At 44.0% G+C, this 21577-nt stretch overlaps 2 protein-coding genes across 2 annotated transcripts in view; one reads left to right on the top strand and one right to left on the bottom strand.

The window, feature by feature from the left end:
- The window catches only part of psmd1 (proteasome 26S subunit, non-ATPase 1), a 36927-nt gene that overhangs the window by 8564 nt on the left and 6786 nt on the right, over positions 1-21577 (top strand). The window contains exons 17-20 of the mRNA XM_030372290.1: positions 13258-13372; positions 16352-16468; positions 17970-18072; positions 20622-20791. Coding sequence (XP_030228150.1) covers positions 13258-13372; positions 16352-16468; positions 17970-18072; positions 20622-20791 — 505 coding nt within the window. The remainder of the gene's footprint in view (positions 1-13257; positions 13373-16351; positions 16469-17969; positions 18073-20621; positions 20792-21577) is intronic.
- Positions 1377-8678, bottom strand: htr2b (5-hydroxytryptamine (serotonin) receptor 2B, G protein-coupled). Its single transcript, XM_030372291.1, has 4 exons — positions 8212-8678; positions 7159-7752; positions 4128-4328; positions 1377-2948 (listed from the first exon to the last, which is right to left on the bottom strand). The coding sequence occupies exons 2-4, from the start codon at positions 7418-7420 to the stop codon at positions 1990-1992; spliced, it is 1422 nt and encodes a 473-aa protein (XP_030228151.1). The 5' UTR covers positions 7421-7752; positions 8212-8678; the 3' UTR covers positions 1377-1989.

Raw genomic sequence — 21577 nt, 5'->3', positions numbered from 1 at the left:
AGTATGCTCTTAAACGTAAAGCACCGACCTACACCAGACCTATAACGTCAGACTCTTGACTTATTGTTTCATTTTGTTGCAGTAGATCAGAATCAGTTGATCCCTTGAGGAATTCGGGGGGAATCCGTAAGATCTGTCTGCCTTGCATTGCAATGCCAAATACACATCTTTTGTGAAATATTTGTTAAAATGTCAAATGCACTTTCTGAGTCGTATATTTGGCTTTTACCTCCAAAAGGGAGGTGAATGTTTTGTTTGGGTGAAACCAAACAGCATTTTTTGTCTTGTTTGTTTTGTAGTTATGCTGGACAACTATTTCTGGAATAGTTGTCAAAGGAGACTAGGTTCCGAAAGGAATCCTACTTCTCCCCCACATTACCCCCTTCCTGGTAGTCAGATTTTTACTTTAGTAATATTAAAATATACTGCAAGATGTGGCTTTATGCTTGAACCTTTTTTTTTTAATTTTGTAGAACAAAAATGGAGAGAAAATTTAGCTTTGGGATAAAATGCCAAGCATATTAGGTTTCAATTTATGCTACCTTTTAGATTTAAAGGATAGTATAGTGTTAAATATTCTGTTGCTCTTACAAAATAAGTAGCTGACAGCATGAGACTGTATCTTTAATCCCCTCCAGTCACTCTGATGGGGTGTTTCAGGGCATGATATGCCCGGTTGTTATTTCCGTCACACCTGTTTCTGTTCTCCCTCTTTATCTCAGCGAATCACTCAGAACATGACATTCATTTACCCATCGGGCAGCCAAACGGCGTTAAACAGAACGCCTGGCTGAGTTGAAGCACATCAGGGCTGTCCATTTTAAGCCCAAAAAAGGCCATGGGATATTCCCTATGATCAATTGGCTACAAGATAAACCTTGTGTAATCCTTCCTGTGTTTAGAAATGTCCCACAACCACTACAATTCAGCTGGGCGCAGTTCCTCCCAGTCACCTAGTCCCATGCCCGTACCTCTCAAGCCACTCTGAAAGACGGCTGTCTTTTTCTCCCATGTCTAATGTACCATCTCTTTGTCATTGGATTTAGACGATAATGGCAAGGAACTATCTGGTAGACTTCCAAGTGTTGCTTATACTTTGGTTCTAACAATTTATAGGGCATGTGATCAGCACATTGTATTAAAAACTAAATGAGTTGTGTTGAAGGCCAAAACACATTTTTTTGTTAGAATGCGTTTGCTAATGCAGCTTTGGCACGTCTCGCTAAGACCAGTTTATCCTCTGTCAGTCGTTTGTAAATATAAACTTGTATTACAGTACGGACTGGAATGTTTACATGACTGCATTTTGTTATGTATTAGTACGTTTGCGCTCTGAGTAATACAGATGTCATATTAGTTCAGCTAGGAGTATGATACACAATTCCACATTTCCAATTTATTGAACATAGAAGCTTTCCGATTTACCTTGCTTGCATTATTTTGTACATTGCCATTGTGAAGTATTTTAATACAAACTGGACATTTTGCCATTAATAGTGCAATGCATTAATGCAACCTCACAAGTGGTAAGAAACGGCAAAGATGTTTTGCCAGGAATAGTAATTCAGATAAGCGGAAGAAGATGCATGCAAGCGCTCTAGAGTTTAACGCTTATTCACAGCCTTCATAAAGACAATGCACTATGAAGTTTTATTGTTCAGATGTTCTTTTTGTTTCTCTTGGGAAAATAATCGATTCCACTCAAAGTAAAGTGTTTGTTATAATTTGTTATTACGTACAATAATCAACATACAAGGCTAGCACTCTCCAGAGCCGCAAAGAGATAGAATTAGCGTTGCAGCATGACGAGTAGCTAACTATGCAGCTTGTCGTTGCCTCTCGCTAAGCACGGATTAAAACTGAGCCTGCCATTTTAACTTGTCCAGAAATACTTGGATGTGAAATAGGAAATTAATTTATAGATGTAGGGCAACTTTCAACACCTCAAAGTACTGGAGGTGTCCTTATTATGAACCGGGCCAATCCCCTCTATACATAGCTAACGTGCTCCCCCTGCTTTAAGTCCTCGTTTTCAGTCAGGAACAGTGTGTCCAACACAACACTGCTGGGGGACTGTATCGGTACTTGCCGGCACCGCAGCGGGCTCTGATAGCTCACTGCCCCGATGCCGTTCTTCATTCCTCGCTTCACAAACAGCTTTGAATTCTCCGCCATGGAGGAGCGGAAGGAGATCTTTGTCAGCCCCCGTCCTCGGTGTTGCACCCTGGGGTGTCTCCCCGGCCCATTGCTAGTCCAGACACTGTAGTTACAGGTGATGTAGCGGGTAAAGGCCTGTCTGAAAGTCTTGTTGAACAGGGTGTAGACTAAGGGGTTGATGCCCGAGGATACGTAGCCCACCCATACGAAGATCTCCATCAGCCGGGCGATCACGTTGACGTCACAGTCGGGGCAGAGCACGGAGGTGATGTTGGTGATGAAGAACGGGCACCACATGACCACAAACAGGAGGAACACGATGCCCAGCACCTTCGAGGCGCGCTGCTCGTTGCTCAAGTTCTGCATGGATTTCTTTCCTATGCTCGACATCCTGCGAAACGGTACGTCGTCCCTCGAAAGGCGGTTCGTTGTGAGTGAGAGCGGTTTCCCAGACGCCCGCATCAATGGGCCTTCCGGCGATGTCTGTGTCCCGGCAGGGGAAGTGCCCTCAGCCTGTTCCCTTTGGGAAACCGTGGTGACAGTCTGGCGCGTGAAACGCTGGGTCACCCTCGACCTGAGCAAGTAAACCTTTTTGCGTAGAGCTTGGATGGTGAGCAGGTAGATCACCATCATGATCATTAGCGGGATGAAGAAGGCCACCAAGGAGCCGAACATGATGAACTCCCGGAAGCTGTCGGTCTTCAGCAGGCAGGTGTGGTTGCTGTTGAAGGTGACGTTGTTGGGAAGATGGTAGTTCTGCAGTCCCTTAATGGGAATCGGAATGGCTATACCTGTAATTGGGAAAAAACAGGAATGTTATGTTTTTTAAAGTTGAAGAAAACTCATAATCAAAGTGCTTTTTTGGCATTTACTATACTTTTGTTATGACTGGTAATGTTCAGTTTCAAAGGCAACCCTTGCTTAATGCAAGAGTTTTGATCTTGCGAGCAGATAACAGGATTGTATAGTCTGCTCAAGGGCTTCACCGTAATGTTTAAGCTTTGTTCTTTCTCCCACTTGTCTGGTTTTCCTCAAACACTGCAATTTAAATCTAGACCAGGTGGAGGCCCATGACTTTGCCGTTATGAAAGGTCTTGAATTATGCCAAGATTTAGCACCAGAGTCTGAAAAGGGTGACCTGGCCTATTGAACCTAGACGAGGCATTATTGGCCTCCATTTTACTAGATCTTCTTATTTTTATTGGTCGGTAATTCTTAAAAGTTGACATAAGATCAGCCGGAATTTACACTACTTTATATAGACGTCCAATGCCATCAGTAACGGACTGGAACATCCTGTCACCCAGTAACCTCATTTCTTTTATCTGTGCAAGCTCTTGGCTTCCAAGTCCTGGCACGTTGGATAAACAGTTGTAAAAGCGCAAGACAACCTTTTTGTTTAAATAAACATTCAGTAATTATAGTGTTTATAATGTATGTGATGTAGGTCTAGTCCACAATGTTCTTGACTAGCTCTCAGAACAGTTGCCTATTCAGATATTTAAGTTGTGTTCAAAGCACACTTATTTGCTGCTACTTTGTGTGTGTGTGTGTGTGTGTGTGTGTGTGTGTGTGTGTGTGTGTGTGTGTGTGTGTGTGTGTGTGTGTGTGTGTGTGTGTGTGTGTGTGTGTGTGTGTGTGTGTGTGTGTGTGTGTGTGTGTGTGTGTACCGAGGTGAGCGTGTTGAGGAAGGATGGCTAACCCATGTGCTACATCTTGTGAGTCACCTTGCGCCCTGCCTGATGTTATTACAATAACGCCACCCCTCTGTCTCCAACATCACGATAGTTTACGTAGGATCGGCTTTTATTGCATCCGGCTTGTACGGTCCACCCCCTGCATCAAACCACCTTTGCCGTGACGTAAACTGTCCCCGAACACACCATATCAAATACTCCTTAAATAACTTCAGGACCCTGTAAGCCAGCAGAGGAAGCGGTTTAACAAAACATCTGTCGTAGCATACTCACCAATTGATATCAGCCACACCAGTGCGATCTTCATCATGGCCTTAGTCCTTGATTTGTACTGGCTGTGTTGAATGGGTTTCTTAATGGCGATGTATCGATCGAGGGAGATTGCACACAGGTGCATGATGGAGGCAGTGGAGAAAAGGACATCCAGGAAGAGCCAGATGGGGCAGAGGAATTCCGGAAGGGGCCACCCGGAATCTGAGAACAGACGAAAAAGGGACATTGTTTCACAAAGGCATGATAACGATCCTACCATTAGAGGGAAACTGGTGAAATATTCTTCCTGATCCTTAATGATATCCTGCGATGGAACATCCATTAGCATTACGGTTCTGTCCTCGGAATACCCTATGTCCATTCCAAATACATTTTCTTCTTCTGCATACCATCGGTTATGGGAGTTGTGCCACAATGGCCAGGGATCAGAAGTAGCTCTCATGTAAAGATGTGTTTGTTTATCTCGGTTGGGAATGACTGTACTGGAAAAAAGGGTTCTCTGATGACTGTTTATGGAGCTAAAAGCTTTTTATGTAGATGTGCTAAAGACCGTGTTGTACAAGGCTGTTTATTTATGGTCCCCAACGCAAATTTGGCAAGTAATTGGCTTGGCTCACGTCCAACCTCCCATTAACATGGTTAAAAGCTTCTGTTGTTAAAAAGTGTTTTTTATGTTATTTCGTTCCTTTTTGTTCTCTTCAAACACAGTAATTAATAGTCAAATGCTTAAGAGACTGCATGACCTGTGTTTTACTGCAAACTTTATCACAAGATACCAGCCTATGGGCTACCGGTTATGTATTTTATAAGCGTATTAGTTTAGTATTTTCGGTATTTACGATAATGTCTCCATCTATAGTAAAAGTAACTGTACAGAAGCAACTGCATTGCAGCTTCTGAAAATGTGTGTGTATTCAGCACATATTTTATGCCTAAATTGTTGAAGTAGACTGAGCCATCATTGCTTTTGTGACACTTAACTTCTCACATCAAACTCAAGTTAATATGATTGATGAAAGCCGTTTTGCAAGCATTGTGACAGGAGAGCCATTTTGAAAGTTCTGCTCTTTCGATTAGTAGCTTCACTGTGATAAGGTTTTTATTACTTTCATTTTTCTAGGGTTGTAACTCGGCACAAGTCTTACAGCTGTGCACCGAGTCTAATGCATCAAAGTGAAATACTTCTCTTGATCTTCAACATAAACACTGTGCTAGGTGGTGCTTTACTATTCTGACACTTCAGTAAGCAAATCCCTACTCAAGCCTAAAAAAAAACCTCAAGGGTGGTTCCTTATTAGCCAGCCATTTTAGTGTTGAATTTTTGTTATACTCTGCTGCCAGTGGTCACAGCTTACCTGTAAACAGTATGTCTATTTCATTTTTCAAGGTGTTGTCTCTGAGCAAAGCCATGATTTCATCTGCCTAGCAGATGTGGAAATGTGTTCTTTTTCTTTTTTCTTTTCGTTGACTATAGTCCTTTCACTCTGTATTTTGAGATTTTTAAACAGAAACTGAGCCAAAAACTCATTTTCAATAAGGTATTCATGTGTTGCAGTGCTTTTTTTTTTCTTTTTTTTTTTGGCTATGTTCCTCTTGGGGGTATTATTTGGATATTTTGGTTGCTTCTAAATTCAGGTGTAGGAAAATGTTAATTGGATCACTGGGTTATAACACTAGGCCTCAAAGGAATATTCTAGAGCGAGCTCTTCAAACAGTAGAAAGCATTAAACATTGTTTATGTCCTTGTGACACCTTAAGTTACCATGTTGCTCTGCAAACACTAAGGCAAAGGGAAGGGTAACTAAATATTTCAGGGTTAACAGTATGATGTATTTTTTTTTATATAGAAATGTTTTAAACTTGCTAGACATACCAATACATTTGCAAAGATGTTTGTCTGTTTTTTACCTTACCTCATAATTAGGTAAATATATTATCCTGGTCAAAATGATGAGCTGGCATATGGCGTTGCCTGTAGTCTTGATGGTAATTAGTTCGAGCTCGGCATGCACTGCTGAGATGGGGCTTTTTTCATCATATCCTCAATCTTTACCTTTTTTTTTTTAAATGGGCTTAGACGTTTTGGAAATGTTGGTATTGGCCTTGCTGATGAAGCAAATTCAAGGACTGCCAAAGACTATTAGTTGTATTACAAGCAGAAAATGATTGAAGTTAGAGAGACGTGCCTCTTTTAGGGAAAAGTTGGATGTCTTAATTTCTACTTTCACATTTTGTTGGGTGTGATCAAGCCCAGCATCTCCAAATCCTTTTCCTTCCAGAAGTCACTTGGAAGGCAGAAGGAAGATAGTGGATTAGAGTGTGTATGAGAGACAGCGGTGGGTTGAATAGTGCCACAACTACAACAGAACCGCCGCAGGAAGTAGCGTGTTTATGATCCACTATCGCTTGTTATTTCTCATCAGGCGTAATATGTTTATTGAGGACGGAGCTTGTTACCAGTGCTGCTGACATCCTATTTCAAACCTCCCCACAACCCTGATGAATCACCAAGGCTTTTCTCAATTGTTGATCCACCCATCAGGCTGAACACAAAAGGGAATCCTTGTTATGACTCCATGATTTGAGGCGCCATTATAAATCTGTGTTGTTGACTCCTATGCAGATGTGGATGCTGTGTATCCTTGTAGCTGAAACACCAGGAATTTAAAGAACTTTGAAATATTTGTAAGCATTTTTTAGCTCTATTTAGCTACATTTCTATCTAGCCAAGATATTTGGTACTTCTCTAAATCCATGGTGTTTAAGAGGCTGACTTGCACTAACATTTAGGGCTTTTAGCAGACACCAAGAATAGGAAAAGGTCAAGCATACAAAATGCCAGTTAAGAAACTTGCTCAGGGCAGCTTGTATTTATTAGAATAATCAGGTTATCGGTCGGACATTATCCATTCTTCAGAGGACAACTAGCTTCCCCGTGTCAACAAGAACCCCGTTTGTACCGCGGTCGTTTCCCTGGGATGCAGAGGACATCAGGGCGCCGTCAGTGGCACCCACTTCTACGTGGACTTACTGTAGAGAATAGTGATCAGGGCGATGGGCATCACCAGCAGTCCCACCAGCAGGTCCGCCACCGCCAGAGACATCAGGAAGTAGTTGGTGGCGTTCTGCAGCTTCTTCTCTAGCGACACGGCGAGGATGACCAGGATGTTGCCGCCGATGGTGGGCACGATGACCATGAGGATGAGCAGCGCGGCCCACTGGAGTCGGACCCCCGGGCCCTCGCCGGGCTCCGTGGCGTTCTGCTCCAGGGAAGCCGCCGCCGGCCGGGACATGGTGCGGCTACAGCGGTGGGAACTGGCCTCGGCGCTGGTCGGGGCTCTGCTCTGGCTGGCCCCGGAGGCTCGGTCAGCATGGTTCGTTCGGCCCCCACGTGCCGAGTCCCGCGGCAGGGTGGGACGGGTCACTGCCAGGCGTCGGGAGAAGAGCCGTCGGCCAGTGCCCAGTGTGGAAAACCGGTACGGCCTCGCAACGAGGTTAAGATCCGAGCGCTCCGAGCGAACCAAATCCAAGGATAAACGATAGATTCACCGCGGGTACGTCCAAAAAGCTTCTGATTCCAGGGCTGTCGGTACTGCTCATCCCCTCGCGACGCCTTCTACGAACTCTGTTAAAGAAACAATAACTGCAGTGTTATCCTATTTTTGCGTTTTATCTGGGCCTAATTACCATTGACACTTATGGTAACAAATGGGAAGGGTCGTTCCTGTACGCTCGTTATTCCTTCCTGACCCACCATGGCTCGGTCATTACACAAGGAAGTGGCAATCAGTTTTAACTTTATCCCGCATTACGGGTTAAGGGTTATTAAACAAGCATTAACTTTGATTAACATTTACTTAAAAAAACTGAAGTGCTTTCAGGCTTCAGGATGTGTGACACCATAACAGAAAATGGCTGGAAAGATGATGTGCGTTGATTGATTAAAAAATCCAAACGAAAGGATGAAAGTCTTCTACAGGCAATCAGGAATTCCCATCTCCTTGTTTATCCAAGAAGGTATTGGTGGAACAATTAATTTATCATCTTTGAAATGTCATGCTTTGTAAAAAGGAAAAATCCTTACCTGTTCTTTAAGAATCTCAGTTTTATTTCTGTTGTACGACACAAAAAACCTGTCAAGAAATGTCAGTACCTCCCAAATTATTTTGACCTGGCTCACCAGGTATTTTGGTCTCGCCTCGCTACCACCTTTTCAGTTTACAATTTTACATTCAAATGATTCCCAAAGTGGAATGACTTAATTTTACGCTCTCCCGGCAGCAGTCAGTGCTCTCCCACTCTGAGGCTTTCCTTGAGGGGGAAGTTCCTTGTTGTTCCACCGCGATGGAAGAATCCAAAGTCCTGAGGCTCATCTCCTACAACATCCACAGCGTTTGACCATTCCGACGTTTCCAAGTTTCTCTCTCTATCGCCCAAGTCCCCTCTCCCTCTCGCTTTCTATCTCTGCTTACCGCCTTTTAGTAGGAGTCTGATCAGCTTGTGCGCTTCCATCTCACTGGCTCAAACTCCCTCCCTCTCTTCTCTTCCTTCATCCCCTCTCTCTCTCTCTCTCTCTCTCTCTCTCTTCCCCCCCCTCTCCCCATAGTGTTGTCCATGTGTTAGGCTTAGCAGAAAACAGATGAATGTCTTTGTGCTGGCCCAATGCCAGCGGTTCTGGGAGGTAATTTCCTTCAACACAGCCGCCCCTCTGTTTATATTTGTCACTTTCTGTACTCTCGTCCACTGGAGTAAATTGCGCGTGTGCTTAGTTTCTCGTGTGTGCGATGGTGGGGACTAGGATTCATGGGGTGCAAACTCAGCAATTTATATATGTTTACATGTCATCTTGTATCGCCTACCTAGATCCTAAAGCTGTGCAAGGCATTGCTGTGTATTTGATCATTGGTACTACTGCGGTGGTGTTTGAAACATGAGCCTGCTTTCACAGTCCAGGCCTCTACAGCAGTCATAATTGTTGTGTTCTTTCCACTGTGCGACTGCAAAGCCGCTTCTAAAGTTGACACATGTCAAAGCAGAGTAGCATATTTTCTGTAGTCTACTTTATTTGTACATTTATTTTCCTAACGGCAAAGCAAACCAACTCGACTCAAATATCGTAGCCTTTCCCTGTCTTGGACAAGTGTGGCACACACACTTGGTATTACCGGGACACGTCTGTCTTGAACTCAATTCCAGGTAAAACTACCCAAATAAAGGAAAGTGAAGTTTTTTTTCCACTTCCTTTTCCCCCCTGGCCGTGAATTGGTCTTGCCTTTCAAACGACATGCCTGCCTACTGAGGGATGGTATGGCTCTAATGTGAGTCTGCTGCTGTTGGGCACTACGGCGATTGAGCTGAGTTGAATCGATTTTTGCAATTTTAAATGCAGGGCCATGCATGTGTTCCTTCTTTCCACTATACAGATATGGACACTTTTTGACAGTTTTTCTTTGCAGTAAAAGTTTGCACTTTCTTTTTGTTTTCTAGGCTAAGCAATTTACCATTGAATGACATTTATTCTGAATTTACATTTATTTGAAATTGATCACAATGCCATAGGTGCCCTTCTGGGTTGTTCTTTTTGGGGCCTTTTTGAATTTCTACTCCCAGCTGTGTCAAAGGAGAAAAGTTTGAGAACTTGAGTTTTAATTTCTGAGATGCAAGAAATTGCAGAAGGAGCACTGAGCTGACACATGTTCTGACTTCGAACCTCTTAAATTAACCATTTTATTTGATATTGGACATTGATAAGATGGACATTGCTGACTGTGAATGGATAGTTGGCCATTTGTACATATCTTTTTTACACTTAGTGACAGCTCTCTTGCTTGTAACATTAGCCATTTCAGGGGTTGGGGACTGTTGAAAATGTCATTCTGTCTCTGGTTCTTGTTGGTAGATTTAATTTCATTTTAATGGCGTGATAACAAATGATGCCCGGCAATCTCTTTGCTCGTGTCCTGCTCCTCTTCATTGTCCATTAAGGCGTCTATGTAATGAACAGGAAACAGGATAATTAAATCTGATCTTCGGGTGCCAAAATGTATAATTTGTTTAGATTTGTCCACTTCCTGTTATGTGTTCATTGGCTAGCAGGTCAGTGACCTGTCTAATTTATTAATAGCAATGGATTTCAATCTCTGGGAGCAGCTAGTGCATTATGATTGTTTCTTGGCTCCCTTACTAGTTTATTTAAATAACTTTGGTTTAGGAATTATGCATTGAATTTCATGATGCAAGCTTTTTACTGCTGCCTTCACCTTTTTTGAAAAATAACTATTTAGGTTTGATAGTGCATCCACTGATTCGGATCGCTAGGTTGTCTAAAGGTAATGGCCCTTCACTTAACTTTATTTATTTTTTCAAGTAACCTAACTTGAGTTCCTAACCTAACTTAGCTCCCCTCAAGATTTTTTTGTTTTTTTCTCCCAAGAAATGTCTTTTTATAGGTCCCTAGGTCGACGCTTTGTTGTTTCTCATCACGGCTCTTAAATAATTAGAAACTGAGAACCGTAGAACCGAACTGATGGCTGCCACATGGTGAAAGGCCAAACTGTCCTGCTCTACATGCGTATACGTGTTCTGTGGACATTGATATCTTTCCCAGGATGGTCGTGTGGGCTTTACCTGACTAGAATAGCACCTTGTTACCTTCCTGATGTAATTGGGAGATTATCTATATATCCCTGATTGATTGCCATTTGTGAAATTAAGTCCCCTTCCAGTAGAGGGGCTTAGTCTAAACAAGGCAGTAGTAGTGATGCCTGGCAACATGACCACGCACCGACTCAAAACACTGAATCACACACCTCAGGTGGATTAGTTAGTAATTACTTTCAACCTTCCGGATTTTATTGAGACTAAATTGGCATTAGGACAATCCCCATGAGCTAGTATCCGTTTAAGTCCGGTCAATGAATGCCAATGAAGGTGTTTGAACTACCTTCATTGTCCTGCTTCTGTTTATGTTGTGGCAGTTTAGGAAACATCATTGGATATTAAATGGAGGCAGATTAATGGTGATTTAATTTGATGCTATTTATTGAGATGCAATTTGTACATGGTTGTTGGATATCGCATTGTACCACATTTTTATTATATTAGTCTTTTATTTGAATTTGAGACAGGGAAATGTTATTCAGTCAACAACTTGTAGTTTGCATGTGGTTGATTATTTCACAAATAAGTAAGCCTTTACTGTGTTGAGATGTGGGACTAGCTTAACCAGTGAATTTATCAGCCGTGTGTGGTCTTTCCTCCATATCAATGGGCTTGTATTTTCAGAGGGGGACCTTTAGCCCTCTGCAGCAGAGCATCCCCCTTCTCGTAGAGGAGGTACTGCTTTGACGTTTTTGTGAGCTTTGAACAGATCTGTGGAGAGAGATTTTTAACATTGAATCTGCAAGTTGAAAACCTTCTTATTGTGCAATTGGTTTATCACCTTCCAGGTCCTGTTGGACGACTTCACATAACATTTCAATGCAATGACAATAAAGCTTGTATTCGATAATTGACGTTAACCCTATCTCAGAAATCTGAAACCTTGAAGAGCAATAACCGAGAAAATTAGTAATGATGAATAATCTCCCCAAATTGCCCATCTGTTTGGCTGTGGCGTGGTTGTTTTTGGTTCTGAACTGCAGAGAAAATGAATCATTAACGATGCATAAAGCACTGAACTTCTTATTATGTCTAACTTGATTTTACAGTAATGACATTTGCTGGAGGCCCATTTATTGTAAATTGACGTCAAGTTTGTTGATTAAAGAACCCTGTACTTTTGCATTGAAACCTGACGTTGATACAATTGAGGAATTGGTGCATTGGAAAAAAAAATATGCCTATATGAAAAACTGAGCTTTTTTAACCGTGAAGAATCAAGCCTGAATCATCTATTTGGATTCAGCCTCACTTGGAGCACGACCCATGTAGCCATGTTCATACCATCAGAAAAAAAAGCTTTCCGTCAAGAATATATCTTGATAAGACAGTCGCACTTTCCGTCAATAGGCAATGAAATAAGGATTTATTCAAGTGGTGAAAAAAAAGGATTAATGGAATTGTATTATATGCCATGCAATTAATTGGATGACTTATAATAGCATATAATTCTATCCTATTAAAGTGCAAGCCAAATATTTGACAATTATTTCTTTCATTTTTGTCTTCAACTATTTCATGAAGGTGTCAGCATGGAAGAAAACCAAGTAAAAGCCGTTATTGCTCTCATTGTTTCGTCATCTTTACTTTCAAAATGCCCTTTGATTTTCAAATCTGCAAGTCAGATGTTAACAGATTTACCATATAACGTTGCTTACTTCTTAGTGTAAAGATTCTACATGCAGTTTAAAAGTAACAGCGAAGACCTGTCCCTATCATATTCTGATGTCCTCTGCCTTTGTCTTATGGCTCACACAGCTCCATCAGGTCATTAGATATGACGTAGCGTTGGTGGATGTTATTGATGTGTCTGCACTGTCATTTCATTAACCGGCTGCTGATCTGTCTGTCGGTGCTGTCGCAGACGGTAATCACGTTTCTCCACATTACCAATTAAGACCACATACCATTTAAAAAAAAAAAAAGAAAAGAAAAAAAAAAAAGTATTTGAATGAACTTTAAGCTAATCAGCAGAACTCTAATGTATTAACAATGCTTCTCATTTCTGCATCTAAAAAGATTTTTTCTAGATTTATATTTGAGAAATCTGGGCTATGGTTTCATCAAGGTTGATTCTGAAAAATGTCCTCAACATTGCAGACATTACAAAATAAGATGCAGTATATCTGAGGAAGGTAGATCTTTTTATGGTTAATAGCTTTACAATGGTGTGGCAGTTTAGTCAATGGCAGGCCTCGATGTTTCTATATTATTGGGACTAATGACTTCATTCATCACGCCCCTAGATTGGCTGGTGGTGACACGGCCTATTTTAGGAAAGCTTCCGTAGCAAAAATGTCATGCTCGAGATCAAATACAAAGCGCTTATCGATCATGATGGGTTAGGTTTTTAAGGAGTTTTAACTTGTCCATCTATTTTGATCAGGTTGAATGACTGAATGATTCCTGGCCTCCCCCTGAATATGTTGTCCCTCTCTCTGTTGTTCCCCCTGGTCCCGTGGCTGTTCAGGACTCCGGAGCAGTGCCCCAGTGTGGTTTCTCTGCTGTCCGAAAGCTACAACCCCCACGTACGATGCGGTGCCGCCATGGCTCTGGGCATCTGCTGTGCCGGGACGGGCAACAAGGTAATAAAAACTATTTCCTACAAGTCATCCAACCACCAACTCGACCACCAACCCTTTTTTAACATGTAGACCAATACCAGTTCCCAGTTTCAGTCTTCCCAGTTGTTATTCTGGCCTGAGACCTGTGCTCAGTCAGCCATAACCTGGTCAGAAAAATCATAATTCCTCCTCAATGGGATTATGTTTTAAAAAAAAAAAAATCATTGTTCCCATTTATTCAGCTGCTTTCAACTTTTGAATTGGCATTCGCAAACTGAAGGTTGGGGTTATTTTCAAAATAAAATGCCCTGGTTCCTTTCAAGGAAGCGTGTTGGAAAAACCATTGGTTTGTCCAATATCATCTTCACTCTCTTTCTTGAAAGGAACCGGGGGATTTTATTTTAAAAATCCTATTCATCCCACACACCCCCCCGATGCACTTATGTCCCATGTGGCTCAGAGGGGGTCTCTCCTGAAAGGATCAACAGTAGTGCCTTCATCATAGCATCTGCAGGTGTTGCAAGGTTCTGTTCTTCCTGTCGATGTTCACGGTGTCGTCAGAATAAATGTAGTATGGCATCGCTCGTTTAGAACCGAGGGGCTTACGGATTATGCTTAAGTGTACGGCTATACTTCAAAGTAAGTGAGCACTGTGTTGAAAGGATTGTCATCGCTCGAGCTCACTAATATCATTTGATTCATACGATTTCGTTTTCATTAGCCTCGTGGAACTACCCTGATATCCATGTATCCGTTTTGCTATGAATATCAGTCTGGCCTTGGCTGGGCATTCTTTAATTTTCATATATGGACTTCGATCTTGCAGTCTTTTCTCTTGCTGAATCAGGTTGAAAGTAAAGCGAAATCATCTTATCTGAAAAGGGCATGATTCTATTCAACTTTGAACATTGTTGTTCAATCTATTTTTGGCTAAGAACCTCGCCGTAGTTCCTAAACCTTCCTCGGGGACAGCCATTATTTTTTAACCCGGCAGATTGTGACGCTTCTTACACTTCAATAATTGAAAATTCCTCCCCTGAGCAATGATTGGTCCTATAGTCCTTCCATTTTTGGGCATGGTTTTCAACACGATCGAGTCCATCCCGATCTCCAGAGACAAACAGAATGTGACTTTGGAAGATCGGCATGGTCTCACGATGCTAGTCATTTATTCGGAACTGGCTGGAAATAGTCAACCATTTAAGATCAAACTTCATTCAAAAGGAGTTGGAGACATTCAAACCCATGTCTGTTGACTGATACAAACTGTTTTCAAGACTTGGTCCCCTTCAACTTACCCAGCCGTGGTCTAGTGAAAAACAAACAAAAGACAACGAGGTCAACAAACGACGTGGGCGTCCCCCTTTTAAAGTGGTTTCGGCCCAAACCATGTCTCTGCTCGGTCATCCCGGGCCCGCCGTCAAAGAGGACTCTGGTGCATCTCCGAGCCACCCCAGTTTTTGGGTTTCTCTTCCTCAGACACAGCATATTATCCCCCCCAGCCTACACCCCATGCACCCCCCTGGGAAGAGCGATGATGTTATGCTGCATAAAAGTGGGTCACCTGCTGGGGAGATTGCCTACCCCGCTCATCCGTTATACACCTGTCATACTTTAACAAAGACTCGTGATTTAGGCTCCTTCTGGTGCACAGGAAAACTGCGGACGTAGGCTCTTTTGGGGGGCACTTCTTGATTCGGCTAGCTGTATTCTTTGAAATTCATTTTTGTCTTGAGCGTTATTCAGTTGTGTTGGGTGGAATACTTTTTTGCAAATGGGGCATCATGGGACCCCTTTCAGGAGCAATTTATTATTCATTCAGGTTAACACCGGTTTAGTACATTATTATACCATATAAGGTATTCTATTATGAATCATGCTGGTAATGTTGGGATGCCTAACAAATAAAAACCACCGCTGCAAAAACGAATGGGCAGCTTCTCTCCCTTCAACTGAAGTCTTTAAAAAACCCTGAAGTCTTTACAAACCGAAAGTCTCCCATCCATACAGAGGCTAAACTGGTATACAGCAGTGTGCATCAACCTCGCCTGCTGATTGAGAGTGACATCAAACACCCTCGACTGAAATCCAGTCGGACAATCAGGAACAGGATGTGGGGTAGCGGCGTTGATTTCGTGCTATGGCGCACCACCCCTGTACTCCATTGTCTCTGCCAGCCCCGGCCAGGGGCAACGGCGGAACATGGTTTATTTTTCCTTCTCGCTCGTCGTCCGCATTTGTTTCCCCTACCCCTTTCCCTGGCAGAGCCACCACCACCCCCCCCCACACACACACACACCCCAAAGCCCCAACCACTTTTGTGAGCCTTCTTATTATTTTCCTCCATAGTGAATCAGAAATAAAAGACTTCAAGAGGAGGTTGGGGGGAGGGGGAGGTATTAATGGGAGAAGGGTAAGGGAACCTTAGCCGACTCTTGCTTCCCAGCCTCCATGGGAGGAAATTGAAGCCGGCTCGGCCTTGGATCGTCCTTCATTCCCATGCAGCAGACTAAACCAAAGTCGACGGTCTAAGTGTGGTACCATTCTTTAAAACCTCCGCGTTGTGATGACAGCCCGGAGACTGCTCATGACTCACACCTTTCTTTTTTCCTCCAGACCCTTTTGTCCAAGCTGGGATTCAGCGATACCATTTGCTTATTTTTCTATTGGATAGCCAGTCTCTGTGCATCGTCAGGCAGGGGTTTTCTTTCTTCTCCCTCCCTCAAACCAACATGGTTTCTGGTTGGGCACCTCCCGAGTTAAATAGAAGCTACTTCAGGTCAGCGTGGTTTACATGTTGGCCGTATACTCTTAACCTGCAAGACCAGATCTAAACAGTGGAGAAAGAACTCTACACAATCCTGTAAAGCCTGCAAGCCTAATCAAAACAATGGGGAAGTTTGATCTGATGTATTCAACAGTATATACTTTGTCTGCCCATTCCAATAATTTATCTTTCAGCATTCTCTAAAGACCCCTGTGTTATTTCTCTCTGTGCAGGAGGCGATCAACCTTCTGGAGCCCATGACCAACGACCCGGTTAACTATGTCAGACAGGGAGCCCTGATCTCCTCGGCCCTCATCATGGTCCAGCAGTCGGAAGTCACCTGTCCCAAGGTAGGCAAAGTTTTCTATATTTATTCTGAAATGTGTTTTGTTTTTTTTACACTGTAGACCAATTTCAACCCAAACGAATTTGACGGCTCCACTTTCTCCGTCCATGATCTTTCCAATAGCGTCCTGTATTTATACTCAACGGTGAATGGTGTCTTTCAAGGGAAAACCGTGCTTACATAATCCTCGAAGGCATCCCATGCCAGGTTCAGTCGAACATCAAAAAGCGGGTGAATTTTAATCATCGGACGGGGGGGGGGACAAAAGGGGTACAGAAAGCCGAAGTGGCTGGCCGTCCGGATCCCGCGTCACGGCCGTCTAAGAAGTGCCAGGCGCGCTTTGAACGATTTCCTCCGCGCACGGCAACAGCCCTTCAAGCTAAGGGTGGTATGCAAGGTTTCGCAAGAGGTATCTTTTTCCAGGGGGCTTGAACTTTAAGAGGTATTGCACCCAGAGCTCTGTTTATTCCAAAGACCTCGTCTGTGTAGTTTCTAGCTCGCTGACTTCACAGGCAGGCCTCTGCTCGCGTTCTCTGTGAATGAAAAAATAACAGGGTGCCCATCTAAACACATTTCTGTAGAATCCGCCTCCACCTTCGTTACCTCGATACCGCTGGGCTTTTTGGCTGCGTGTCAGTGGATACAATTCTATAAAACAATCGACCTCCATTGCTTATTTGAACGATTTTCCCTCATGTCTACCCAAATACCTCTTTGCTGATTATCTATGGGGCACCATCTTTTACCTTTAAACGGGTGAATCCTTTTTTCAATCAAGAGAGATTGATCCCACCCTATTGCAGCAATTAAATGCGTTTTGAAGGAAGTACTACTTACTAATTCTACTTTTTAAAGGCTGAAAACTCGTATGAATGTGTTCAAATTCTTGTCTTAATCCATTGCTATCCTCCAACTGCATTCCTACTAGCCATTTTAGATCTGTATTCATCGTGATGCAGTGAAAAAAATCAGGAAAGCCTCTGTTTCAGTCATTTCCCACAGGAGTTTTCCTGAAAGACTGCAGTAGACTCCACCGCAAACTCTGTCCTTGATACTACTAGAGAATAACTAATAAAGTGGCGAGATTGGAAGCTAGACCTGCAATTAGTTCCTCTATTTCCTTTATTAGAGTGGCGCTCAAGATGTATTTGTTTTAATCTCTGCCCTTGAGGTTAACGGAAAAGCAGTGTATCAGGCTTTCAGGTCAGTGTGAGTTATTAGAGCCACATCACAGCTATTTACACATGGCTTCAGACCGTAGAGTAGACATGGTTCTCATGTCATATGGATCTGGGCATTGGTTCTGAGACCTCAAGGCTCAGCGCTAGATTTATAATGTTTGGTTCTGACCCATTAGGGAAACTCAATATGCAGTCGTATTCCTTATCCGTTCAAATATTTTAATGGCCCAAAAGCCAGTTTAGCCTGAAGTGAATATGGGTTGTTCCAACCATGTTAAAACACATTGCACTGCTTGATTTAATGGACACCATCTCTCTCTGCAGGTGAACCAATTCAGACAGCTGTACTCCAAGGTGATCAACGACAAGCACGACGACGTCATGGCCAAGTTCGGAGCCATCCTGGCCCAGGGCATCCTGGATGCGGGTGAGTCTCCAGATAGTGTCAATAGAGGTTCCCGGTTTGAGGCACACGCATACATATAAACAAACCTGTCTAAACTACAAGGCCTGAATGCAGGCAGAAGCTGGAATCTGTTCCTTTTCCTGCGTACGTGTAGAAGCCCATGTGCTGTGCTAGAAAGAAAGCAGTCCATGCCTCAGAATAATTGTACTGCCAAGTGTACTTTACAAAGTGCAAATACACTCTACTGGTCATTGTTATTTATTATGTGTCATCAATGCATATGCATTTTCCCAAATGGGGCATGCCATCACTCTTATCGGAGGAGTGACTTCTTCATCTTGCAGAGACTTGTTCGTTCCATTTTAGTTTAGATCGAGAAGTCATTTTGTCGTCAAGCAATTATTTGTTTCCCACTCGCCGACCAAGCATCATTCGCTGACGGCCTGAACCTGCCAAGAAGACTCGCCAAGTCCAAAAACGCACATACCCACATGAACACGCGCACACAATCAAATCACGGACCTCCACCTCGTTCTCGCGTGCGACTGCCAAGACTACATCTGATTGTCTTGCCCATCGAGCAGCTCGGACACTCCTTTCCACCCCACGACCTCCACCATAACAACCACAGCTCCTCCACACATACACACGCGCATTGTCCGTTTGAACCCGGTGCCAAGGCTGGGGCTTAAACCACACTCAAATCAGCGGACGATCTCGACCTCCTTCCTCCTCCAACAATAACAGGGCTGACTTCACTGCCGCTATATTAGCGTTTTTTGGGGGAGGGGGTTTCTGGGGTACGGCAATTGTATGTGACATTAATGTGACAGGCGAAAGCCATTATGGAGCCGTTTACTGGTGTTCATTATCCACGATTCAGGTTTCAAGCCTCTCTCACACCTCCTTTCACACTAATCCCACTCTCTCTCCCTTGGTTCCTTCTGTCATCCTGTGTTCTGTCCTTCCCCTTCCTTGGCGGGAGATAGAGCCCTAATGAACAATGAGAAAAAATGGATTCTGTAATATGTGGGTTGCAGGTCGCTGCAGCTCAAACTCGGCCACATTCTTGTGCAACAAGCTCTTGACGAGATGCTCTGCTTCAATCCTGCATGCTGGAGTGTCTTTCATTTAGATCTAGTTTTCAAGCTTGTTTCCAACCGTCTGCACGTGTGCTGCCGTATATAGGGGGGCCAGGCGCTACCATTCTCCCACTTTGTAGGTGTTGACGTAGTCACACAACACCTTCTAGGAAACGCCACCCTCCAAGCCCCCCCCCCCTCCTCAGTGGAATGAAAATTGGTCCACTAACCTAAATGGAACCGACGGGGAGAGGGGTGGCGGGGGGGGCGGGGGGGGGGGGGTTGGCCGGTGTTTGCCTGGCCTCCCGCGCCACTCAAGGGCTCTCAACTCCTTCTCAAGTTGTGAAGAGACTCTCTTCATCACACCAAACCAGTAAATCCACAGAGTTTGTCTGTTTTATCGCCGGCCGGGACGCCCGAGACGGCTCAGGAGGATTTGGCTCAGCGGGGAGACGGATCACCTTGGTGACCGCAGGAAGGAGGAGCAGAGGGCAGAGCGGGAGCTGTAGACGATTTATCTGCTATTGTTTTTCACTTTGGGAGGGTTTCTGTCAGCCCGGGACATGTCCCCTGAGGGAGGGGTCCTCCCTAGTAACCTTCTGTTGGCTATATAGTTGATGGCCTCCCGTATTCCTCCTACTCTTTCCTCCTCACTTCCCGTCGCTCCTACCCAGCCCTCCTTCGACCAGGTCAAAGGAGGTCGGACGAGCCATTAACGTCTGCTATCTTGGCGGGGGCCATCAAAATCTATTATCGGCCCTGCTAAGTAACCACGGTAACGGGAATGATGGAACGAGCCGCAATATGGCTGGGAGTCCTCTCGGCGGTCGGTTCGTGTCGTGTCACGGAGATGGAATGCTTTCTCCCCATTCCCCGCCTGGAAATAACAACTGGACCCCCGTTTTCATTACGGTTTCAAGTTGAATGGTGGAAGCGGTGGACGGCCAATCTCTGGGTGTTGATGGAGTGCCGTCCTTGGCGCGTTCTCCGTTTGTCATTTAAGAGACCAAAGAGGCCCCGGCCCACCCAGGGCAAAGCCTTGACCTTCTCGAGGCGCGCCCCACCCTGATGACATCCCCCTATTAAATCCCAACTGCTGACGCCCAATACTGCTCCATTGTATTCTATGCTTTGGCGATGGGTGCTCAGCCAGCACGATGATACACTCGGCATGATGCATTCAGCTACACTTTCCCTGAGCAGGCTTGTAGTTGGTTGACATGGTGTGGGGTGGGCTTTGATTAGAGGTGAAAAGTATCAACGTCAATATCTCTGACGTCATGGACTTGGAAGTTGAAGGTGTATGGTGCAGATAGGGATTCACAACACTGGTGCCAATGGCAAAAATCGCTTTTACTCAGAGGGGCAGAAGGAACTATCCTTTGTTTGTTGTAATGACGGCGACATGTTGAACGACTTAAGTTCAGCAGGAGCTGTCATCGTTTTAAACTCATTGTCTGACCCCTCTTCTCCTCTCCTACGCTTCAGGGGGCCGCAACGTGACCATCTCCCTGCAGTCCAGGACGGGCCACACCCACATGCCGTCTGTTGTGGGCCTGCTGGTCTTCACCCAGTTCTGGTTCTGGTTCCCCCTGTCGCACTTCCTGTCGCTGGCCTTCACCCCCACCGCCATCATCGGCCTGAACAAGGACCTCAAGGTAGGGCTGCTCGATTATGGGGAAAATCATAATCACTATTATTTTGGTCCATATTGTATCCACGATTATTCAAACGATTATCTTTGAGTTTGAAAATATGTTGTATTTATTGACTTTGTAACTGAAATCTTTGAAATTCCGCCTTAAAAAAATACACAAAATGGTCAAAAAGAAAATGTTCCAATCTAAAATGATATACAGATATGTGTGCAGCTGTTCTGCCCTTTCTATAAATCATTAAAAAAATAATAAAAAATAAAAACAAAAAAAATCGGAAAACTCGATCATGTGAATTTTCTGATCGTTTGACGCTAAAATCGTAATCGCGATCTAAATTCGATTAATCGCTGAGCCCTGCTCACACAGCTGACCCATGATGTGGAGAAGAGCGAGGGTAATAACCCAAGAGTTATTCACACGTGAATCTGCGAGATTCACACAAATCCTTCTAAACGCCAGCGACCCGCTGCCAAACCCACACTGATTTGCCGCGGATACTCCCATGTCCAGACACAATTTTGGGAGAACCGCGGGGTTCGTGTCGTTTCCACATCTGCCGTCTCGGTCAGGTGGGCCAAGCCAATTGCGTAACAATATCCAGGCTTTGTATGGTTTTTCTGGAATTGATTTGGATTAAGTCACGGGGGGGGTGGTGTGTGTGTGTGTGTGTGTGTGTGTGTGTGTGTGTGTGTGCTTCAGTTGAATGGGAGTCGAGCTGTAGCAACTGGACTTAAAAGGTCTGATGTAGCTCAGACAACGTTTACAAGCGGAGGGACGAGTGAAACT

Source organism: Gadus morhua, chromosome 12 (assembly GCF_902167405.1).
Source record: "Gadus morhua chromosome 12, gadMor3.0, whole genome shotgun sequence".
NCBI classification, from domain to species: domain Eukaryota; kingdom Metazoa; phylum Chordata; class Actinopteri; order Gadiformes; family Gadidae; genus Gadus; species Gadus morhua.
Note: the sequence above shows the minus strand (reverse complement) of the source record. Positions and strands in the feature narration are given on the sequence as shown.